This window comes from Nuphar pumila, chromosome 2 (genome assembly GCF_984573655.1).
Source record: "Nuphar pumila chromosome 2, dmNupPumi1.hap1.1, whole genome shotgun sequence".
NCBI classification, from domain to species: domain Eukaryota; kingdom Viridiplantae; phylum Streptophyta; class Magnoliopsida; order Nymphaeales; family Nymphaeaceae; genus Nuphar; species Nuphar pumila.
In genome coordinates, this window is record NC_143250.1 from 103,539,646 (window position 1) to 103,557,678 (window position 18,033).

The 18,033-nt window shown below is 42.7% G+C and overlaps 1 protein-coding gene across 1 annotated transcript; it reads left to right on the forward strand.

Moving 5' to 3' along the window:
* The first annotated feature begins 13,968 nt into the window (after window positions 1-13,968).
* Window positions 13,969-17,236, forward strand: LOC149846493 (subtilisin-like protease SBT1.8). The gene is made up of 2 exons (XM_089991469.1): window positions 13,969-15,610; window positions 16,491-17,236. The coding sequence occupies exons 1-2, from the start codon at window positions 13,969-13,971 to the stop codon at window positions 17,147-17,149; spliced, it is 2,301 nt and encodes a 766-aa protein (XP_089847595.1). The 3' UTR covers window positions 17,150-17,236.
* Window positions 17,237-18,033: the final 797 nt, after the last annotated feature.

Here is an 18,033-nt window from a genome sequence, read left to right on the forward strand (position 1 = left end):
TCGTTGCATGATAGATGATGATGGTTCCTTTGATGATTGAAGTTGAACCTTCCTACACTGAATTAGTGGACCTTAATATGATCTTGATTCTGTTTTGTTGGCGTAGGCTGTAGCGTTTAGAATGTCAAAGAGGCTATGGTGTTTGTTTAGATCAGCTGTTAGTCTGTTATCTTATAGTGTGTATGTGTGATCCGTAGAATTTCATAGGTGAGGCACGTATGCCTAAATGTAGGGATCTAGTAGTGATTTTGGATCTGGTTGGGATTTAAGCTTTTGTGGTATTGGGTCCACTGCAAACTGGTAAAGCCTTTTTTTTTTTTTTGCGGAGGAAAAACCTGAGGGGTATGTGCAGTCATTTGCAGCTGTTATCCCCCTCTCAAAGGTCAGGTTCTTAAACCTAGCTGGTCTGTTTGTCACTGGAAACACTTGTTCGACTTGCATGTGTTAAGCATGTCACCGGTGCTCATCCTAAGCCAGGATCAAACTCTCCATGAGATTCATATTTTCGTTACTTATAACTCCTTTCTTCGTGTGGACAAAGCTGATTCGAACTGAAACAGGTTTGGGTTGGGCCTGATTTTGACGTGAACTTAATTACGTTTGCTGATTCTATTACACATTAATTGGAGTAGATCCACCATATTTGTTCCAGATTCAGCCAAGATTCCAATATATACTATTTAAGCTTGATAATATTGATCTGATCTGGGTCAAAATCCAGGTCCGAGCTCTTATATCTATTGCCAACCCTACTCAATGGTTGAGGGAGGGTGTTATGATGAAGCCTGCTTGTTCTTTTACCCAGGGAATTCCAGTGGATATGTTGCAAATCGTTGACAGAAATTGGAGGGCTCGAGATAAAGCAGTTGTCTGAGGTTTAGGTTTATTGCGTGCTTTGACCTGTACTTTGCAAATTGAGGGGCTTGACTAATCATGCATAATGGAAGGCCTGCCTCCCCTAAACCAATATTTGTTTGGACATCCAGGGAGCCAATTATCGTGATCTCGAGCCACCCAACCAGCAGTGGATCAGGTGATGGCGTCAAAACAAACTGAACGCCTGAGGGACTAATCAGCACCTGCCACATGGTCGCATCGACGTAGCAGCAAGGATCTCATTTGAGAGCACCTTCACCCGATCCTTTCAAGAATGCTGTTTTTAACTAGGGCAGGTAAATTAACCGAACAGCTTATGACTCGGCTCAGCTTGGTTCGGTTTGTCATGATCTGCTCATGTAGTTTGGCCAGCCAAGCCACGAGCAGCTCATTTTGCTTAAACGAGTCGTGCCTGAACACAGAGTGTTTGGCTCAACTTGTCTCGCATGAGTGCATTGATAAAAAATATATATATAGTATGTGGTAGCTGTCTACCACTTTTCTAGCTTATCAGGCTTTGGAAAGTTTTTTTTTTTAAATCTGATCATACATATTTAATCTACATGCTTGATTTTATATGAATCGACTATTAGACTAAGTAACAGGCACTCGGCAAAGCAGGTGCCGCACCCGCATCGACGCGATGCGGGTGCGGTCAACATGACCCTCAGTGCGGTCAACACACCCAAGGTCATTTTCATCTACATTTCAGACGTTAACCCCCCCGATGAAAAGGAGTGATTAGGGTAATTTTTTTTTGCCCAAATCACTACTCTCCTCTCCTCTCCCGCGCAACTCAGCTTGAGCCCTCTTCTCCCGACGCCACCTCCTAAGCTCCTTCTCTCCCTCATCGCAGGTATGTTCCTCTCGCTCTCTGCTTGTGTCGGTAGGGGAGGGGTCGAGCCCCCCCCTCTCGCTCTCTTGTTGGGTTAGCATGGGAGGGGCAGAGCCCCTCCCCCCTCTCGCTCTCTTGTTGGGTCGGTAGGGGAGGGGCTGAGCCCCCCCCCCCCCCCCCCCTACTCCATCTGTTTTCGGCAGGGGAGGGGCCGAGCCCCTCCCTATTTTCGGCAGGGAAGGGTTTGAGCCCTCTATCCTGCTCCTTTTGATTTCAGGGGAGGGGTTGAGCCCCCCTCTCGCTCTCTTGTTGGGTCGGCAGGGGAGGGACTGAGCCCCCCATGCTCCCTCTATTTTCGGTAGGGAAGGGGTTGAGTCCCCCCCTCTCGCTCTCTTGTTGGGTCGACAGGAGAGGGGTCGAACCCCTCCCCCCTCTCGCTCTTTTGTTGGGTCGGCAAGGGAGGGGCTGAGCCCCCCCTGCTCCCTCTGTTTTCTGCAGGGGAGGGGCCAAGCCCTTCCCTCTCGCTCTCTTGTTGGGTTTGCAGGGGAGGTGCTGAGCCCCCACTGCTCCCTTTGTTTTCGGCAGGGGAGGGGCTGAGCCCCTCTTTATTTTCAGCAGGGAAGGGGCCAAGCCTTCCACCCTGCTCCTTTTGATTTCAGGGGAGGGGCCGAGCCCCCCCCCGCCCTCGCTCTCTTGTTGGGTCAACAGGGGAGGGGCTGGACTTTACGTGCATAGCTACAAGCGCCTCATCTTGCTTCCTAGTCCTGACCAAGTGGATTGGTTTTCTACAAACGGGGGCTCCATTTGTCTGGCATGAGAAATTAGTGCATGTTACCTTTGTTATGTGACGTTGAAATTTTGAATCCCAATGGTATGGTTGTATAAGGTGTTGGCCTTCTTAAAACATAACCGGAATGTAAAAAGTAATAACACATACCATTAGACGCCATGGATGAAAAGAGCGTTGATGCAGGTGCATGACATTGTCCTTAGCCTATCGATGACCACGATAAGCCCAGGCTATCAAGTCGATGGTGAGTAGGACCCTGAACCTAAATGAGAAAAAGATAACACCTAGGTTGCTCTCATCAAGCAACCATGCTTCAATTTATAGTGGGGGGAGAGTGGGAGGTTACATACATGGCATTCATGTATGTAAACTCTTCACATTCACGTAACCCCCTGCCCACTAACTCCCCACTGAAGCCTTCATTAGTGCCTTATGTCAAACTGGGTTACTCAGGGTTAGACCCGATCCAAAATATCCAACATTCTCTCACTTGACACATTGACACGGAAAGGCACAAAATCGAGGTTCTTTACCGTTATCTCGACACAATTTTCAAGTGGGTTCACATGCTATATGGTATCATAAGAATAAACCACATGAGTCATGAAGATGAACACCTCTTTTTGACATGTCATATTTTCATGCACTACAATATAATTCATTTTCAGTGCTTTAGTATGTTAAGATTACACTTATGAATAGGTTGGTCTCTAACTCATTTTATTTGTCCTTTAATATTGTTATTTTGTTATTTTGTTATTCTCTCTACCCAAATAAAAGATCCTTTATGCAGAATAAAAAATACATAAAGCCATAGTGAATCAATTTAGTTTCACAAATATGATCACATATAACTATAATGTATTGTCATACATCAGAAGAAATCAGACAGACACATCCCCTTTTCATGTTGGGAATATAATCTCGGTGCTAGCCCTTTACAAAGAGAATTAAGAGTCATTTCCTTCATACCGATTGTGTTAATACATATTAGATGATTCTCAATTATTTCTTTAACAACAAAGTACTTTAACTTCATGTGTTAACACGAGGTTGAACTCTTGTTGTTATTTAAAAAAGACACAACAACTTCATTATCACAAAAAATCTTTAGTGATTTCTCAATAGAGTCCACAATCCCAAGACCCATAATGAAGTTTCTTATCCAAATGGCCTGAGATAAATTCTCGTATAGAGCAATGAATTCTACTTCCATGGTATGAGCAACAATTGTAAACTGCTTTCTGCTTCTCCATAAGATGACACCACATGCCAATAGGAAGATGTATCCAATAGTGAACTTTCTATTATCGAGACATCCTCTCAAGTCTGCATCAGAGTATTCAATGACCTCTAGGTGGTCAACCTTTCTGTAAGTCAATATATAGTCATTCATTCATTGCAAACAACACATGACCTTCTTCGCTGCCTTCCAGTGCACAATGTCTGGATTAGACTAATATCTGCCAAGCATTCTCACAACAAATATGATATCTGGTCGTGTGCAGGTATGCGCGTACTGCAAACTCCCAACTGGCGAAGCATATATGACAATTGCTATCTGAGCATTTTTATTATCATCCCGAGGACAGTCATTTAGGCTCAATTTATCCTCTTTCACTATGGGTGTTGATTTAGGAGAACAATTTTTCATCCCATATCTTTTAAGATCCTTAAGAATATAGGATTTCTGAGAGAGGCCAATGACACCCTTAGTTCTATCACGACATATCTCAATTCCAAAGACACATGCGGCCTCACTCATGTCCTTCATGTCAAAATGAGAGAAAAAAAATATTTTGTCTCATGTAATATGCTTAAATCATTTGTTGCAAGAAGAATATTATCAACATATAAAACCAAAATTATGAACTTACTCCCATTAGTCTTAAGGTATATGTACTGATCAACAATGTTTTCAGTGAATCTAAAGTTTAAAATTACCTGATTGAACTTTTTATACCACTTAAAAAGTCTATAAATTGACTTCTTCAATTTGCAAACAAAATGATTCTAGTCATCTACACTGAAACCAGGAGGTTATTATATATATACTTCATCTTCTAGATCCCAATTTGGAAAAACAGTTTTTACATTCATTTGATATAGCTTTAAATAAAAAATGAGCTACGAGGGACATGATTATCCTCAACTATTCTTTAGTTGAGACAAGAGAAAAAGTCTCATTATAATCAATGCCTTCCATCTGTGTGAAACCTTTTGCAACAAGCCTAGTCTTGTACATCTCTATCTTTCTTTTTGGAGTCTGTTTTGGTTTTAAAGACCCACTTACAACCAAGAGGTCTTACTTTATCAGGTCGAGGTATAAGATCTCACATTTAGTTTTTTGTCATAGAGTCAAGCTTTTCTTTCATGACATTGATCCAATATGTCAATCTTTCACTTTCAATGGCTTCTACAAAGGTGAATGGATCATCATCAATGTCTATAAAATCATTGGGCTATTGCAAATACACCACATAGTCTGGATGGATAGCAGATCTTTTGGTCCTCATAGACCTCCATACAGGTGGTTCAAAATAAACCTTTGCATCTTGTTGTTGTATATTCTCATCAACAACTTGTTCTATTTGAGATTGATGTTCATTGATCTGATTTTCCCTCGCATTATTCAAAGTGGCAATAATAAAAAAAGTGGATCTTTTTCATTCATAGGTATGGAACTTGAATTTTGCATTTTCTCAAATTTAAAACTTTGAGACGCATCTATCCCAATATAACTATTTTCAAAAAATCTTGTTTTATCTGTTTTCACAATCTGTGGTATATGAGATGGATAATAAAACATAAAGCCTTTTGATTTTTTTGGATAACCAATGAAAAAATCACTAGTCGTCCTAGGATCAAAGACTTTTATATTTGAGTTATGCAATTTAGCTTCAACTGGACATCTCCATATACATATATATGACAAAGAAGGTTTTCTACCAGTTCATAGCTTGTAAAGAGTCTTTTAAACGACCTTTATAGGAACCTTATTCAAAATATGTATTATTGTCCTAAGAGCTTCACCCACCAGGTTAAATGAAGGTTTGAATGACTCAACATCGTTCAAACCATTTCATTAAGCATGTGGTTTCTTCTTTCAGCTACACCATTTTGATAAGCACTATCAGACATGGTATATTGATTTACAATACATTTTTCTTTTAGAAACTACGTTGATGACCCTTCATTTTGTCCCATCTCAGTGAAATAACCATAATATTCACCACCCTATCAGGCCTAACCACTTTAATAACTTCACTGATTTGTTTCTCTACTTCTTTCTTGAAGTCTTTAAAAACCTGAAAGACTTTAGATTTTTTAAATAATAAGTAAAGATACATATACCTTGAGTAATCTATAAAGGTAACAAAATATTTTTCACTCGTATAACATAAAAAAAGGCCTGCAAACATCCGTATGCACGATCTCTAATTTTCCATTGCTGCATTTGACATCTTTCTTATATGTGTTAGATTGCTTAGCCTTTATGCAGTCAAAACATGGTTCTGTATCTATGAAATCAAGGGATCTAAGAATTTCTTCTTTCACAAATTTTTAGACTCTCTCTTTCAAAATGTGTCCTAACTATTGATGTTAAAACAAATATAATTGATCCTCCTTTAGGTCACGTTTATTGTCAATTATTATGTTCTCAACGGAATGAGATTCTTGAATTTAAAATTTGGTTTTCAAATGATACAAACCATCACACACATATGCAGAACCTAAAAAAATAGAATTTTTAACAATAATAAGTTTGGACTTTCAAATTTAAAAAGAAAATCAAACTTATCAAGTTTTGAAATCGAAATAAGATTCTGACTATAGAATGAAACATAAAATGTATCGACCAAATTCAAAATGAATCATGACTTCAACACAACTCTGTAGGTTCCAACGTTCTTGATATGAGAAAGCATCTTATTTCATGCTCTGTTGGTTTCTTTTTGTTCAAAAATGCCTTCAAAGAGTTGACAATATGCATCGTGGTACCAAAATCAATCCACCAACTATGCAATGAAACATAGATCAAATTACACTCATGAGAAACAAATAACTTATTACATTTATTTTTGAGTCATTTTTTATGCTTTAGGCAGTCCACCTTCTTATGTCATTTCTTCTTGCAGAAAAAATACTTTATAGAACAACCTCTTGCTTGGTATTTGATTTTCACTTGAGAGTTTGAACTCTCTCCAGAGGTTTTCTTCTTAAAGGAACTTTTTTTGCCCTCGGCCTATGTTTTTCTTATGAGAGACCATATGTGCACTCGGCACCTTTTCATCCTTAAATCTTTCTTTATCTTCAACATACTTGGCCAAGAGGTCATTAAAAGATCACTTATCATTATGTGTGTTGTAGGAGATCTTAAAGAATCCATATTCAATAAGCAACGAGGTCAAAATCAGATAGACCAAAAAGGAGTCTAAAATGATGAACTTTATATCATTCAGTTGATATGCAATGTTTCTCATCTCTAAGATATGCTATCGGATGTGACTATCACCAGAATATTTCATTGACACCAATTTAGACATCAGTGTACTGACCTTAACCATGTTAGAATTGAGTCTCAATGTCTCCTAGAAATTTCTTCACTGTCCTGTAGTGAGGAATGACACCTCGAATGTTTTTTACCACTCAAGATTGCAAAAGCAATAGGATAAGCCTATTCCAATGCTCTCACTTCTTAGAGGTAGCCTTTTGTTCGGTTGTACTCAGCTCTGTAAGAGCGAGAGGTTCGTCAATCCTTAGAGACAAATCTAGGTTCATGTAACCCAAAGTAAATAATACTATTTATTTTCAATTCGAAAAATTAAATTCATATAACATGAGGATGTCACTAGAATCATCAATGATGAAAGAACCTCATACAACAAGAAATGAAACAAAAATACCTTATAATTGCTTAAACAAGGCTCATGTTGAAAAGGTAAAAAACTAAGACCATTTATTAATTACCTTTTTGAGACAAACATAATTGGGCCATTATCGTTTCACTTTGGTAGAAACGATAATACTCATAATTGCTTCATCTTTTCAATTCATAAAGATTTGACATCAATTTGTGAAACTAACAAATCATGTAACTAGAGACAATTTAGTATTGTACCTTTAGGTATGAATATGCTTCATGAGCTGATATACACATCTACTATTACACCCTATGCGAATATGGAACACAATGACCTACATTTGGGTAGAATCATTGTTTTATAAAGTCACACACAATTATAATACTGAATCTTAACACGGTACAAAGAATTTTTACTCAACACAACTAAGATCACTTTGGTGATTATATGAGTTAGTTAATCGGGATCTTTTACCGCAAACATATTTGTATTATGGAGCATACCCATGCACACATAATAATGCATGTATATTCATCATAAAATATGTATTCTATCATAAAAAAATATGAATTCATGCTTCAACTTATGCACATAAATAAAGTTTTGATGAAAACAATCACGTATGTCATGAATTTAGTCATAATTCATGCTTAAATATCATGCATAACTTGAATAGCATCAATTGCATGTAAAAAAGTCATGCTTCCATGATAATAAACACCTATAACATGAAAATGCTCTTATGTTAATATTCTGGGTCCTCAAGCTGGAATCGGTCTAAAAGTGTTTTGAACATGTCTAAAATGGCCCCAAATCGATCAACTAAGGGCTTGAACCAGTCTTAGAATAGTTGAACTAGTCTGATACATGTACAAAAGCTCATAAACCCCTAAAATTGTATGAGAAAATCTATATTCCTTAATATATTTATGAAAACAAGGTTTGTATATTCAGGATCCGGTGAAAAACCGATAGGGACCGGTCAAAATTAGCCCTAAATCGGTCTCGAAATGCCTGTATCGATCATAGAACCAGTTTAATTTTAAATAAGTTCAAATAGTACATGGACCTTATTTCAAACCTGATCCGATTCAATATGGATCTAGATCCAGTTCTAATGGATCCTAGGTCGGATCCCTCGATTTAGATCTAGACCCGTGTATGATCGGGTCCCGTGTTGGATCCCACGATCCAGACTCGATCAAATCTAAATTGGATATGGGTCAGATCTGGTTCATCGACCCCATCCAGACCTAGACTTGATCCATGATGGATCCGGTTCAGATCCAGATCCTAGGTTCGATCTGTCTGGATTAGACACAGACCCTGAAACCAAATGGGTTCAGGTCTGATCCAAGGATCATGTCCTTACCCAATTCACGCGGACCATAATGAATCTGGTTTGTGGATCTAGCCTGCCCTGTGACATGATACATATTCGATCCACCCGGATCCTTGGATTCGAGTATGAATCGGGTCCGTAAAGAGCGGCAACAACCCGATCCACCCGAAACCGTTTAGGTTCAATTTCGGATCAGACCAGCCCCAAAATACCTGAAATCGAAAGCCACTACGGCTGGTTTTTAAACCTTTGCCCCCCCCCAGTTTTAGTTGACGGCCACCGGCGACCCCCTCCTTTTGCCCTATGATAGACAACCTCCGTCGTCAATGGCTGGTGAGTCTTGGTTGCCGCCAGTGAACGACAAGTCATCGATGCCCTGGGCCGACCGCAGGCGGTTGCGGCGGTGGAGGTCAATAAAAAAAATGGGTTCTCACCCCCTGCTTTTATGCTCCTCCATTCGGTGACATCCAGCCTTCGCCACTGGTCGTTGCCAATGGCGGTCAACCAAGAGTAGCCACTGGCGTTGGCCAGCCAGTAGTGGCCAACCCTCGATGCCAGGGTTGTTTACAGCGTCGATAGACCCCGTTGAGGGTGATCCTTTAAGGGGTATAAACAAATTTTGTTGAAGTAGGGGGTTCAGTAGGGGAAACACATGACGGGGGCTTAAAAAATGTGGTGCAAAACAAAATTCAGGCATTGCGGCGACTATCGCCGCCTTCGCGGGAAGGCAACAACAATTGCCAACCTGCAGACTATGGTGCGCCAGACAACTCCTCCCCCGTCGCCATCCGACTTCCCAAAATTGAACAGGAGTCCAACAAAAGAGAAGTTCACTTATACAAATTTTCATTGAGCGTTGCATGAACGTCGACGCACCCACACTTGCAGCGAATGAGAAGTGTGGGCTCATAACCCAATGTTGGTGTTCTTAAAACATAACCCTAATATAAAAAGCAAGAACACATACCAGTAGACGCTATGGATGAAAAGAGCATTGGTGTAGGTGCACGACGTTCTCCTCAGTCTATTGAACCCAAATGAGAGAAAGAGGACACCTTGGTTGCTCTCATCAAAGAACTATGCCTCAATTTATAGTAGGGGGTTGCATACATGGCATTCATGTATGTGAACCCTTCACATGTCATATTGAATGTGAACTCTTCACATTCAGGTAACCCCCTCCCCACTAACTATCTACTAAAGCCTTCATTAGTGCATTGTGTCAAACCAGGTCACTCAGTTCGAAATATCCAACATAACGGTTCGGCGTCTACCTAACCCCAGCTTTTTCTGTCGAAAAAAGTGGATTGGCTTTCTTATGAATTCTAGTCAGATTTTGGTTGCTTTGATGAATTTTACTCAAGGATTCTGGTTGCTTTGGTGGTGGCAGACTCTTTGGCACCTATCGACTAACATGCACAGTTGGGGCTCAGTTGCGGCTGCACCCGATCAGAGCTTGAATGCACCCACCGGTCATACTGGGTGACCAAATTCTTTGACTGTTGTGAGTTTGCCAACACGCACAACGTTGATGCAGTGAGGGACCGAGGAGCAAAGATGTTGACCATACTGCTCTACAGGCTGATCTAGAAGGCCTGCGCCCATGTCATGGCCACCATCACGAAGGAAGAAGCCTTCAACACATGCGGGGGCGCTGCTCTTTCTTTCTTTCATTTAGAAAAGTTATCATATCAAAACTTGTCGTAGACAAATTTTTTTCCTTGTGCTTTTTTTTTCATTCCAAACATGCCCTAAAAAATGGTAGAGTTATGAAAACTAGTTTTCCCAAAATATCCATCATATTTTTCTCACTTTCTCAAACGCCCTTGTTCTAACATGAAAAGACATGAAAACTGTGGCCTTGATTTATAAATTTGATTTCCGGTCACCTTCTCACATATTTTTGCGTCTTCCATGGCAAATCATTGAGCTTTCTTTTCTACGGCCTGTTTGGACTAGGGGTGTCAATGGGTCTGGATCCGACCTAAACATACAGTGACAAATAAGAAGACTTGATTAAGACTCGGGTTCGGACCTGAAGGTCCGATTAATACATGGAGCATGGTATAGTTTATGAAATTTTATACTAGACCTGGTCTCAGAGCCGAACCTGTAAAGAGGCCAATGAGGCTTGGGCCTCAGGGCCCAAAAAAATTTTAGGGGCCCATTTTTAAGGCCAATGAGTATTGTTTAAGTAGTTTATATAAATATTTTATACATTTTTATTTAATATAATATAAATATTTGAAATATTATATTTGTTTAATGTGAATGCAAATTTTATTGTTATTTTGATTCTTTAAAAAAAAATCGGAGGCCCTGGCCCTAAACTCCTAATATTAATAGGAGGCCCATTTTTTCCCTCCGGCCTCAGGCCCCATAAAACACAGGTACGACGTCTCGACCTGAGTTCTGATTATGACCCATAGTTTTTCAACGTAAAAGTGATAAAAAGTATTATTTTACCGGGTATGGTCCAGGTGGGTCTGGGTCTCATAATTCTGATCGGATTCAGGTATGGTTTCTCTTATAGTAGACCCGATTAAACCTGGGTCTGAACCCGATACCATACCCAAAAATCTGGTCCAAGTCTGATTCTACCTGGATCCGATTCAAACCCGACCCGTTGACACCCCTAGTTGTAAGCATATTGTAGTTGCACCATGCGTCCAAACCATATTTGATCTTGGTATTTAATGCTCTAAATAGACGGCTTCTAGCATGCAGAGTAGACGGTACGGTTGAGAATATTTTTGAGACAACTATGCATAGATGAATGTCATCCCAAGGAGGGTAGCTTCTTATTTGTATAAACACCCAGAATGTAGGCCTGCAGACCTATTCAAAAGTCAGAACCATTTCAAGCATTGATAAGTGACAGAAGTAGGGATGGCAGTGGACCCGATGAAAACGGGGCTCCGCCCCCACCTCACCCTGTTTGGACCCTGAAACAGGGATGGAGGTGAACTCAAGCTTTTCCCTGCCCTGCCCCACCTCGCCTCACTTGAACCAGAGATGGAGGTTAAAATCAAAACTGGTGCGGGGATGAAGGCAGGAATGGAGGGTAGAATTTTGAGACCTTATTCCCAACCTCCGCAGAGTCCACTGAAATCGTGTCATTTCCGTAAGTTCATAATAAATTTGACTTGGTGCCAAATGCCTCTCCCTCTCAAGAATTGACAATCGAAAAATGCTTGACACGTTGGAGCAAGGAGTACCATTCATTGCATATGACAAAATAGCAAACAGTTTTTCTCAATTGTAGATGCCATCGAAATCGAGCAGCTCCACACCGTAGAGACTGGAGTGCACACCTTCTTTCCTCAGCTATTAAGGGCATGTTTGAAAGTGATAAAATAATAGGAAAAGTAAAAAGTAGTAGAGAAAAAGTTACAACAGTTTCAAATGAGAGAACATTTTTGAAAGAAAGGTTTTTCTAAAAAGTTTAATTTTTGATAGAAAAATCTTTTCCATTTTTTTTTTTTTTGCTTTAGGACTGTCATTTCCCAAAAACAATCTCGTTTCCATGAGCTGCAAAAGCTAGAGCTTCTTCCATCTTCGTATCAAAACTTCTTTAATTGCTCTCAAACGCTAAAAGTAAGTCGTTTTCATCACTAACTCTATCTCACTCTCACACACACACACACAGAAGTCTAATGAAATTAAACATTGTTTGACCCACACGAGAACATTTTGCTCACATGGGCAGCTGGAACCTCACCAAATCTAGGCTTTGTATCTTATAAACAGTAAAAAAAGATCCAAACAGAGCGGTTTGAGGGGAAGAAAATAGAAAAACAAAAAAGTAAGCACTAACGAACAATATCCATTTCAAAAAAAGAAAATTGTTGTTTGAAACATCTCTCGTCTTATTTGTTGGCTACCACATCTCAAAAATCAATTATAACCGCGACACACAAAGCAAAATTCAACACTTACACATAGCAGATAGACGTCCATACAACGGATGAAAGCAAGAAGAAGATGAATACATAAACTCATAGAAACAAGGACAAGGAGGAAGTCCCTAGAGTCCAGACTAGGGGTGTCAACGATCCGGGTTTGGTTCAGACTCAGGTGGAAGAAGACTTCGACCAGATTTTCAGGTATGGTATCCTGTACAGACTTGAGTCTACTATAAAAAACTATACTCAGGCCTGATAAGAACTGCATGAACCAAACCCGGACCATACTTAGTAAAACCATATTTTTTTATCATTTTTATATTAAAAAATTGCAGGTCTTAATCAGGTCGGGTCTGAGTCTAATATAACATTTCACAAACTATACCCGGGTCTATGTATTAATGGTCTGAACTCAGGTCATCTTATTTATCACCATTCCCGAACCCTATAGGGTTTGGTTCAGGTCCGGTACGGGTAAACCAGGCCCCGTTGACACCCCTAATCCAAGACCATCTTCTGACTCATTTCTTTATGAAAATACGCTTGTCCTCTCTGAGCACCGATAGTACAGACACGAGACGTTGGCTGGTCAGTTCAGTTCGGTCATACCAAAAAGAAGTTGCCCTAATCATTTCATCCTGAACACATCTCAGGCACGCTCACACCAAATTCCTCATTTTTTTTTGTTGTTGTTATCAGCTCCCAGAAAGGGGAAAAGGGAGTAATAAAAAGATGAAAAGTAACCGTTGGGAGGGGAAGGAAGGGTGTAGAATAAAAGAAAGAGACATGCACCAAAAGCGCCTCAATCTACGGACTACGAGACCCACGAAGGCCGTGGACCATGTGATCCGCCATCCATCAAAATCAATCTAACCGCTATCCTAGGCACTAAACGCGTACCCCCTACTCCTCATCCTCTCTCTCTCTCTCTCTCTCTCTCTCTATATATATATATATATATATATATATATAATGAACATTGAGAAATTATTGAAACCCCACGGAGTGATGACCAGCTCATCCTTTACTAGTTTTCTTCTTGTTAATGGTGAGCCCACTAAAACCCCACAGAGCCACATTTGGTTTCTCATAATCTTACCAAACGTCCTTCCCTCTTATAAATTACCTATTTCATGCCTAGTCATTTCAGTGGTTTCTTGAATCCCATCTCCCATGTGTGCATGGATTCCTTGGATGATCCCTGACCCATCCTTACTTTCATAATTTATACATTGTTCTCTCTCTCTAAAGAGAGAGAGAGAGAGAGAGAGAGAGCACGACCCATTATCCAACAAGAGAAATATATAAAGACTTCTTCTGCTTCTCTCCTGTTGCCTCTGAAGCAAACCAAAATCATGGCATTCGTGCCATCCTTCTTCCTCTCTCTCTTGCACGTCTGTGTATTGGCTCTGTTCTGTGAGTCTCTGGCAAGGGAGACGTATATAGTGCGCATGAACAAAGGCCAAATGCCGCCCGTATACTCGTCGCACGCTCACTGGTACGCCGCCCAGCTCGAGGCCGCCTCGGGCCCAGACTCGGCCGGAGACCGGGTTATCTATACGTACGACTCGGCGTTCCACGGCTTCGCGGCCTCGCTCGAAACGGAGGAGGTCGACGCCCTTCTGCGTTCCGACGCCGTCTACGGCGTCTATGAGGAGGCGGTCTACCACCAGCACACGACTCGGACGCCGGAGTTCTTGGGTCTCGACCGGGAGGAGAGCCTGTGGGACGGTCGCTTCCCGTCGGCGGGTTCCGACCCGGAGTCGATCCAGGACGTGGTGATCGGCGTGCTCGACACAGGCGTCTGGCCGGAGAGCAAGAGCTTCGACGATGCCGGCATGCGGCCGGTCCCGGCGCGTTGGCGCGGCGCGTGCGAGACAGGCCCAGACTTCCGGTCCGGTCTTTGCAACAGGAAACTGATCGGCGCGCGGAGCTTCGCCGGTGGGTACCTGACTGCGATGGGCGGCGCGGCGGCCCGGAGGCAGCCGGCGGAGTTGGTGTCGCCGCGGGACCGTGACGGTCACGGCACGCACACGGCGTCGACGGCGGCGGGGTCGCGGGTGGCGAACGCGAGCCTGCTGGGGTACGCGAGCGGAACAGCGCGGGGCATGGCGACCCGCGCCCGCCTCGCGGTCTACAAGGTCTGCTGGTCCAGCGGGTGCTTCAGTTCAGACATCCTGGCCGGGATGGACCGCGCCATCGACGACGGCGTCGACGTGCTCTCACTCTCGCTCGGCGGCGGCGCCGGGCCCTACTACGGAGACACCATCGCCGCGGCCGCCTTCGCCGCGACAGAGCACGGCATCTTCGTCTCCTGCTCGGCGGGCAACAGCGGCCCGGAGCCCTCCAGCCTTGCGAACGTCGCGCCGTGGATCACGACCGTCGGCGCCGGCACCATCGACCGCGACTTCCCGGCCTACGCCGTGCTCGGCGACCACCGCATCTTCGCCGGCGTGTCTCTCTACAGCGGGAGGGGGCTCGGTCGCAGGAGCGTCCGCCTGGTCTACACCTCCACGGCCAATGCCAGCAGCCTCTGCTTGCCCGGCTCGCTCGACCCAGCGGTCGTGCGCGGGAAGATCGTGTTCTGCGACCGTGGGGTGAACACCCGCGTGGAAAAGGGGGCGGTCGTTCTTTCCGCCGGAGGGGTCGGCATGATACTCGCCAATACCGCCGCGAGCGGGGAGGAGCTCGTCGCCGACAGCCACTTGCTCCCGGCGGTCGCCGTCGGCAGGAGGGTCGGCAACCTCATCAGGGAGTACGCGCGGTCCGATCTCAATCCGACGGCCACGCTGAGTTTCCGGGGCACCGTGCTCGGGATCAAGCCATCGCCGGTGGTAGCGGCATTCAGCTCAAGGGGACCGAATCTGGTGACGCCAGAGATTCTCAAGCCGGACCTGATCGGACCGGGGGTCAATATCCTGGCCGCTTGGTCGCCCGCGGTCGGACCCTCTGGGCTCGCTAGGGACACCAGGAAGGCCCAGTTCAACATTATCTCAGGTGAAATTCGTCTTTTCTCTTTTCCACAAAAAAGGTTCCCATCCTTTGACAATAGGATACAAGTGATCCTATATGTCAATCCTAGCTTTAATATGCATCTGGACGGCTAGGATCAGTCCACTTCCAGGTGAAAATGTGGACCCCCAATCCAAACCATTGTTTGGATGGCTGGGATTCAGTGTAGGGTGGAACCCATACTATCTCAAATGATGCGGGTCCTCTTTTAGACCACTTAATGGAAAATTCCATTCTTTGTACCTCTTTTGGAAGAGTTTTTTTTTCCTTAGAAAGTCGGCATTTTCTTTGGGCCATGTTGGGATGTGGGAAAAAGTTTACATGGAAAAATTGAATCTCCCCATCACATGAAAAGCATGGGATCCACGGGTGGGAAAAAGTAGACCTCCACCACCACTATTTTTCCATTTCTCCACCTATTTAGGTGGAGCAAATTTTCACATGTAGAGACGTGGAAATCGTACCAAATGCAAAAAAAAAAAAAATCACATGAATAAATTTTCAAGCGTTTAGAATAAAATGGGGATTATGGGATGATTCTGTTTTTCACGTTTTGTACCAGAATTTTCCCTATCTTTTTTCCACTTCCAAACGTTACCTTAAGCTTGGAACATCGTTCCATAATCCATAATGTTAGTGGTGTTAAAGTTGGGTTATGCATGAACGTTGGTTTTTGAGATTTGCACATATATCAAAGAGAGGTGATCCGAGTCTCTAAATTTGTCAGTTTTGGTAAGGGTTGAATGCATGGAAGACCCTTACTTTGTTGCCTTCATAAAAGACTCAACCGTTATTGTTTTGTTTTGGTACATTGGGATTTGGGGGTGCTTTGTTTATTAATGGATTTGGATCTTGGATCATGCAGGCACCTCCATGTCATGCCCACACATCAGCGGGGTCGCTGCCTTGCTCAAGGCAGCGCACCCAGACTGGAGCCCGAGCGCGATCAGGTCCGCCCTCATGACCACCGCCTACACCCTCGACAACACCAACTCTCCCCTGCACGATGCCGCGACTGGGGCCCCGTCCACACCCCTCGCCCACGGGGCGGGCCATGTCAACCCACAGAAGGCTCTCTCCCCCGGGCTTGTCTACAACCTGACCACCCAGGACTACTTTGACTTCCTTTGCTCATTGAACTACACCGCGGTGCAAATCCGGGTCCTGTCTCAACGGCCGAACTCGACATGCTCACGGAAGCTCTCAGATCCGGGGCAGCTCAATTACCCATCTTTTTCTGTGGTGTTTGGACCAGGAAAGAATAGGGTCGTGTATGGCCGTGAGCTCACGAATGTGGGCTCTGTCGGCTCGGTTTACAGCGTGACCTTGTCGAACCCCACTGGGGTTCAAGTAACGGTCAAGCCAGAGAGACTTGGTTTTAGAAGAGTGGGTGAGAAATTGAAGTATACAGTGACTTTCTCAGCAAAGAGGAGCGTTAGGAGTCAAAGCGCCTTTGGGTGGATTTCATGGTCAGACGGGCGACATGTTGTAAGGAGTCCAGTGGTTTTTAGTTGGAAAATTTAAGTGCCAAAGTGAACACATGAATGGCGTTTGGAGAAAAAGTATTTCTCCTCCTCTGAGAAGAGAAAGGGGGGGGGGGAGTAAGAAATTCTTTTCAAAGAAAAGGAAAAGGGAGAAGAGACTATAATCCCGTACTTGTTTTTTTATATCTCTGTCTAAGTATGAATATTACCACTGTAGCTGTTCAAATGTAAATCTATGATGGAATTGACAGATTGATGGAATTGACAGATTCAAGGACTGTGTTAATGTGAGATGGCTGGGTATTAAGCAACTCATTGCATCACATCAACTTTGCTTTCCAACCATCAAATTTATTTGGGTTCTTTAACTGATATTCCATGTCATGTGCACCACTTATTTTTTGAAATTCCTGATTCCAACCAATTTTTTCCCTGACAATGGTCAAATAGGAACCTTAAGTTAATCTCCTTCAAAACAAATTAGAACGGTAATGGGTCATGGAAATGCACTCCCACACACAAATCAAACATGAGTAAAAATGCACGCGCACACACACACACACAAGTATACACCATAGTGACAATATTCTCGCAAGATTTATGAAAATTTTGTGAGAAATTACCCGAAAGTTAAAAGTGGTAATTTCTTGCGAGTTTTTAATCAAAATGCAATATTTATGTTTTTAACTGCTATTTATCATGAAAAAACTGTGTGGTTTTTATTTTTAACTATTTTTATTTAGTTTTTCTTGTAAAATTCCTAAATTTTTTATATTTTTAATTTATTTTTATTTTCAAGATTTTGCCAAAAAACATGAGATTATAAAAAATGTTTTAATTTCTTGCGAGTTTTTGGATATTTTGCCGTTTTTAACTTTTGTCACTATGGTATACACACGATGGATAAAACTTAGTTTAGCCGTA